The sequence below is a fragment of the Babylonia areolata genome, chromosome 20 (genome assembly GCF_041734735.1).
Source record: "Babylonia areolata isolate BAREFJ2019XMU chromosome 20, ASM4173473v1, whole genome shotgun sequence".
In the NCBI taxonomy this organism is placed as follows: Eukaryota; Metazoa; Mollusca; class Gastropoda; order Neogastropoda; family Buccinidae; genus Babylonia; species Babylonia areolata.
The window spans coordinates 14575366-14581539 of NC_134895.1; the positions used below are offsets into that span (position 1 = coordinate 14575366).

Consider the following 6174-nt stretch of genomic DNA (forward strand, 5'->3'; position numbering starts at 1 on the left):
GCAACATCGTCTTCATCATCGTCATCCTCCTCCTCCTTCATCGTCATCAATAAAAAAAAATAAAAAAAAGAAGTCTCAAAGTCTGTGGCCTTTCATGCCCTGCTCTCATGGTGACCTCAGTTTCGATACCCCTCCACTTCCGTGCTTGGGGTGAGTCCTGTCAATGTCGTCAGTGTCGGCAGATTCATGGGTGGCTGTTGTTTGAGGGACGTGGTGGCGGTCTCCACTCTGGAGGGGACGCTCACTCAGTCTGGCTCCGCGACTAAGCCATTATTGTCGTTAGTAGGGGGCTTAGTAGGTGGTGTCCTAAGTACGTTAAAAACAGAACAGGCACCACTGAACACCACCGAAGTGACTCAGCAGCAGTGCAGGGTCTCCTCTGGTGTGTGGCCTCCTCGCGACCTAACATCGATGGTTCCGTGTGGACTGCCGACGCTGGAACTGCGACGGACGAACCCGGGTGTGTCCGTGTGTGGGGGAATCTAAATGAGCGGCGTGGGAGTAATGCCACTGAAACGGTGCAGATGATGGGGCAGCAACAAAAAAAAAAAAAAAAAAAAAAAAAAAAAGAATGAATACGAAAAAAAACCAGAAAAACCCCCCAGAAAAAACAAACATGATCCACCAAACAATAAAAATATCAAGTAAATAATGCTTGGATTAAAAAGAAATACATTCCTTAAAAATACACATTTTTTTAAGACACACACATACATGCACGCGCACACCCCGGCACACTCGCACCCACCCACCAACCCCCCCCCACCCCCCCCCCCCCCCACACACACACACACACACACGCGTGCGCGCACCAACACACATTAAATATATCAACTGCACTAAAACAGGATTACGCCGGCGAGTAGTATAAACATCTCTAGCATAAAACTCCATGTGATGAACAGACTTTTTCCCTGAAGGATGCCGTGGTCTAGGCCTTGGACTGATCCTGGTTGTCCTGCTGGGGTGTCAGTCCTGGCTGTGGGCAGGTGGCCGGGGCGAAGTCATGGCAATGTCCTGGCAATGTCCCTCTGCTACCCGTGCATCACCACAACTCGGGCAAACGAGAGACAGCAGAGGGCAGCAGTAACCAGTGACGTCACAGCAGCAAGTGATGACGCGGAGCACGCGGCCAGCCGGGTGCAGACGTCACAGTGGTGGCGGGGAAGGGGGCGGGAGTCGCTCGCGTCTTGGACCATCTCCGAGAAGACGTTGGTCCAGAAGGTCGTCACGTTTTTCACCACTGTCGCCCTGAAGAAATAATGGTACACAAACACACACACACACACACACACACACACACACACACACACACGCACGCACGCACGCACGCGCGCGCGCGCACACACACACACACTATATATATATATATATATATATAATAAACAGGAAGAGCGGGAGATCAGTACGAGAATGCATCAATGCACGGAATTGGCACATGGAAAAAGAATGTATGTGTGTATGTATGTACGTGTGAATGTATGCACGTACATTATGTATGTCCATTCTGAGGGCAGTCAAAGCGGAGAGACACAATAACCTGCAGGTGAAGAAAGGGTCAAATAGTACTCTCACAGCCGGGATCTCTTTCTTTCTCCCTTGTGATTCAGGTTCCTGTTCTTTAGAATGCAAAGGAATTACGATACAGGCACTTGAACCGTCAAAGCCATGCATTAATCATGTGGTATTTCAGACCTATGATGAGTGTGTGTGTGTGTGTGTGTGTGTGTGTGTGTGTGTGTGTGTGTGTGTGTGTGTGTGTGTGTGCAAAGGAATTACAATACAGACATTTTAACAAAGCCATCCATTGATAATGTAATATATAGACCTACGTTGATTTTGTTGTTGTTGTTGATGTTGTTGTTGTTGTCAAAACGTTTTCCATATTTTAAGCACATGAACACGAGATGTAGTGTATTAATACACACAGCTCGAAAAACTGACACCCAAAACCACGGGATCTAACCTAAAAACGTTTTTATCTTATTTCTAAGCACATAAAAACAAAATATAGTGCAGCTTGTCGTCAGTAGGGGGCTTAGTAGGTGGTGTCCTAAGTACGTTAAAACAGAACAGGCACCACTGAACACCACCGAAGTGACTCAGCAGCAGTGCAGGGTCTCTTCTGGTGTGTGGCCTCCTGGCGACCTAACATCGATGGTTCCCTGTGGACTGCCGACGCTGGAACTGCGAAGGACGAACCCGGGTGTGGCCGTGTATGGGGGAATCTAAATGAGCGGCGTGGGAGTAATGCCACTGAAACGGTGCAGATGATGGGGCAAAAAAAAAATATATATATAGTGCAGCAACACACACACACATTTCGAAGACTGACAACCACGGCCACACAGTCTCACCTGAAGTAGATATGGCCGGGCGGACTCATCGGGGAGAGCCAGAAGAACTGAACCTTGTTCGTTCTTTTGACGCTTGCGTTGTGCGATACAGCACTCTGCATCACACAGACCACAGACGGACAGGCAGGCAGACGCACAGTCAATAGCGTATGCAGACACACACACACACACACATACACACGCGTGCGCACGCACACACACACACACACACATACATAAACACACACACACACACACACACACACACACACACACACAAAACACGCATGCACAAACATACGCATGCACGCACACACACACAAATGCACGTACGCACGCACGCACACACGCACGCACACACGCACGCACACACACGCGCGCGCGCATACACACACACACACACACACACACACACACACACAGAGGGACGTTAGATATGTGAGTGCAATGGATCTGCGAAATTTGTATAGGTCTGTCTCTTTGTGAATTAGCCACAGTGTCTGCAACACGGCCAAACGATCGGCTTATTATCACAGACTGACATAAGCTTAGCAAAATGAGAACTGTATGATCAATGGTTTCTCTATTAAATGGGAAGTCATTTACAGTTTTGTCTTTGGTGAAGGACTATAAAAAAAAAAAAGTCTCCCTTTCACCGCCAGTCAGTTTAGAGTGCAAAATTCCTTTGAGCTATAAACACAGAAAATATGGTGTCTAAGAATAGCTGGGTATACCCCTGTGATGGGTAGAAAATATGACTTATCCTACCACCAAACATTACAAGCAGTAGGTTCGTGGATAACAGACACATGATCTGGTCACCCTTCGGTGACATGGGTCCTCTACCTAGCTGCTGCATAAATGCGAGTTTGCCAATGAAAGGGGAAAATTTGTTTAAAGGCAAAATTGCACTGGCTCTTAGGACTGCAGCCTTGGGAGCTTGTTGGCCTTTGGGAACCATCCCAACGCCGACTGTCCTAAAACCCTTTTGGCCCCGAGAGAGGGGGTGTAACTTGGACAAGACACTCTCCACTATAATCAAATTCTAGCCCAGATAGTCAGGACAGCAGTTACCTCCTCTGCTGTTCTGGTGGTCATAGTCGGACTCGGCTGACTATCATATTGCAACAAGTTCATTCTCAACATCTGAATTCAAAAGAAAACTTCTGAGAGAAGGATTCTTTTGATATTTTCCACCTGTACCTCGTGAGACACCGTGGCAGACTCGATTAGACGTCGATCAAGTGTTCACCAGTGATCAGGGTTCTAGGCTCCGTTTCGACATGGTGTTGTGTCTTTGAGAAAGGTAATTTCCCTTCACTCTACCCAGGTACCTGACTTGGGTAGGGGAAGGTTACTACGGCGGAAGGAGAGGACTGGGCCCCGCCTTCCAAATGCAGAGCTCTGGACACACTGTGGAGTGATGGCCTAGAGGTAACGCGTCCGCCTAGGAAACGAGAGAATCTGAGCGCGCTGGTTCAAATCACGGCTCAGCAGCCGATATTTTCTCCTCCTCCACTAGACCTTGAGTGGTGGTCTGGACGCTGGTCATTCGGATGAGACGATAAACCGAGGTCCCGTGTGCAGCATGCACTTAGCGCACGTAAAAGAACCCACGGCAACAAAAAGGGTTTCTGGCAAAATTCTGTAGAAAAAAATAAACCCTTGGCACTGAAGGGGTTGAATAGACTGGAGACTTACCCGAGGTCTTTCAATGTGGCAGTCCATCACTTTGAGGAAGTTGCCCTCCCCCTGAAAGTAGAAGCTCCCAACAGGCTTGTCACTGTAGCAGTCCGCCATCCGGGCTTGAACCAACATGCCTACAAAGTGATCCGGGTCCCTCTTCACTCGCAGAGTCACTGAAACCAGTACGAGTTTTCCTGAACTGAGATACTTACATATACTAATATCCGTGAGATTATGTTATATTGTCCGAAGACATTTTGTTCATTTACCTACCTCCCCGTCCCCACCTCCCCCCCCTCCCCCCGCCATGTAGGCAGCCATACATCTTTCTCGGGGGGCTGTGCATTCCGCGGGTGTATGTTCTTGTTTCCATAACCAACCGAACGCTGACATAGATTACAGGATCTTTGACGTGCATATTTCTCTTCTGCGTGCGTGTACACACAAAAGAAGGTTCAGGCACTTCGCAGGTCTGCACATAGGTCTCAGATCGGGGGTGAAGAAAGCTGCGACGGGAATCGAACTCGAGGACACTGGGGCGATAATCCGGCAGCCGCTCTGACCACTTGACCACAACACAACACCCGTCATCCCCTGACTCGCACAGCCAGTGACAGATAGTCTGTGAGTATGCTTTGATGTACAGTTTCAGTTTCAGTTACTCAAGGTGGCGCCACTGCGTTCAGACAATTCCATATACGCTTCCCCACATCTGCTAAGCAGATGCCTGACAGCAGCATAACCCAACACGCTCGCAAGACATTGAATGCATATATATATGTGTGTGTGTGTGTGTGTGTGTGTGTGTGTGTGTGTGTGTGTGTGTATTCGTGTACCAACCAGAGCGGATTTCATTTACATGATTCTGCCAGAGGACAACACATTTGTCGCCATGGGTTCTTTTTCAGTGCGCCAAGTGCATGCTCGGTTCATCGTCTCATTTTCCAGTCAAACTTGGAGCGGTGAAAGGGCGAGAGCGGGATTCGAACCCAGACCCTAACGGACACTATATCAGCAGATTAGCGTCTCAACCATCCTGCCACCTTGCTCCTTCGCATTCATTCATCATTTCATTAATTATGCCCATCGCTCTCCGGTGGAGCGTAGGCCATCGACGACCCCTCGCCATCGCACTCTGTTCTGACTGAAAAATCGAATTGAGCGTCTGGTCATTCCAGTCCCTTGCTGATTCAGCTCTGCCTCGGTGTCTCGCCTCCAGCTGTTGCGAGGCCGGCCTCTCTTCCTCTTTCCCTGCGGGTTCCAGGTCAGGCCTTGGCGTGTGATGCTTGACACTGGCTTCCTGAGGGTCTGTCTGATCCAGCCCCACTTCCTACGCATTATCTGCTTGGCCACTGGTTCCTGTCCCACTCGCTCCCACAGATCTTCGTTTCAGATCTTCTCCTGCCATCAGATCTTGTAGATGCGCCTCAGACAGGTGTTGAAGAATGTCTGAATCTTCTGCTGCATCGTCTATGTTGTCCGCTATGTCTCGCATCCGTAGAATAGAATTGACTGCTCCTTCGCATTGTTGGACTGAAAGTGTCGTTGTTTGTGACTGTAAGATCACGTGACCTATCTCACCTGACAGTGATTGGTCGTACTGAAGGAAGGTGGCAGAATGGTTAAGACGCTCATCCCGATACAGTTGAGTCCATGAGGGTGTGGGTTCGAATCCCTCTCTCACCATTTCTCCAAAGTTTGACTGAAAAATCGAATTGAGCGTCTGGTCATTCGGATGAGACGATAAACCGAGGTCCCGTGTGCAGCATGCACTTGGCGCACTGAAAAAGAACCCATGGCAACGAGAATGTTGTCCTCTGGCAAAGTCCTGTAGAAAAAAATCGACCTGGCTAGGTATACACAAATATGTAATGCATGCGCTTAAGGCCTGACAGTCAATCGCGTTGGGTTATGCTGCTGGTCAGCCATCTGCATAGTAGATGTGGTGTCACTGAATGATGGATTAACTCACTCAGTACGGCCAGTCCTCTCTTCTCTTCTGCACAGACCCCTCGGATGTCCAGTGGGTGTCTTAATGACCCAACCTTTAGCTTCCGTCGTAAGAATTGTGGTATTCTTTGTCAACATTCACCTCTTCAGTATAAGAGCCTTCCGCTTGCAATATTTTGATGATGGTAATTGGGGTGAAACG

General features: G+C 48.8%; 1 protein-coding gene across 1 annotated transcript in view; it reads right to left on the reverse strand.

Moving 5' to 3' along the window:
• Nucleotides 1-928: 928 nt before the first annotated feature.
• The window catches only part of LOC143295163 (putative defense protein 3), a 5648-nt gene continuing 402 nt past the window's right edge, over nucleotides 929-6174 (reverse strand). Inside the window, exons 2-4 of the mRNA XM_076606737.1 lie at nucleotides 4038-4195; nucleotides 2358-2452; nucleotides 929-1251 (exon numbers count right to left, since the gene is read on the reverse strand). Of these exons, the coding sequence (XP_076462852.1) occupies nucleotides 1035-1251; nucleotides 2358-2452; nucleotides 4038-4195 (470 nt within the window). The 3' untranslated portion in view covers nucleotides 929-1034. The remainder of the gene's footprint in view (nucleotides 1252-2357; nucleotides 2453-4037; nucleotides 4196-6174) is intronic.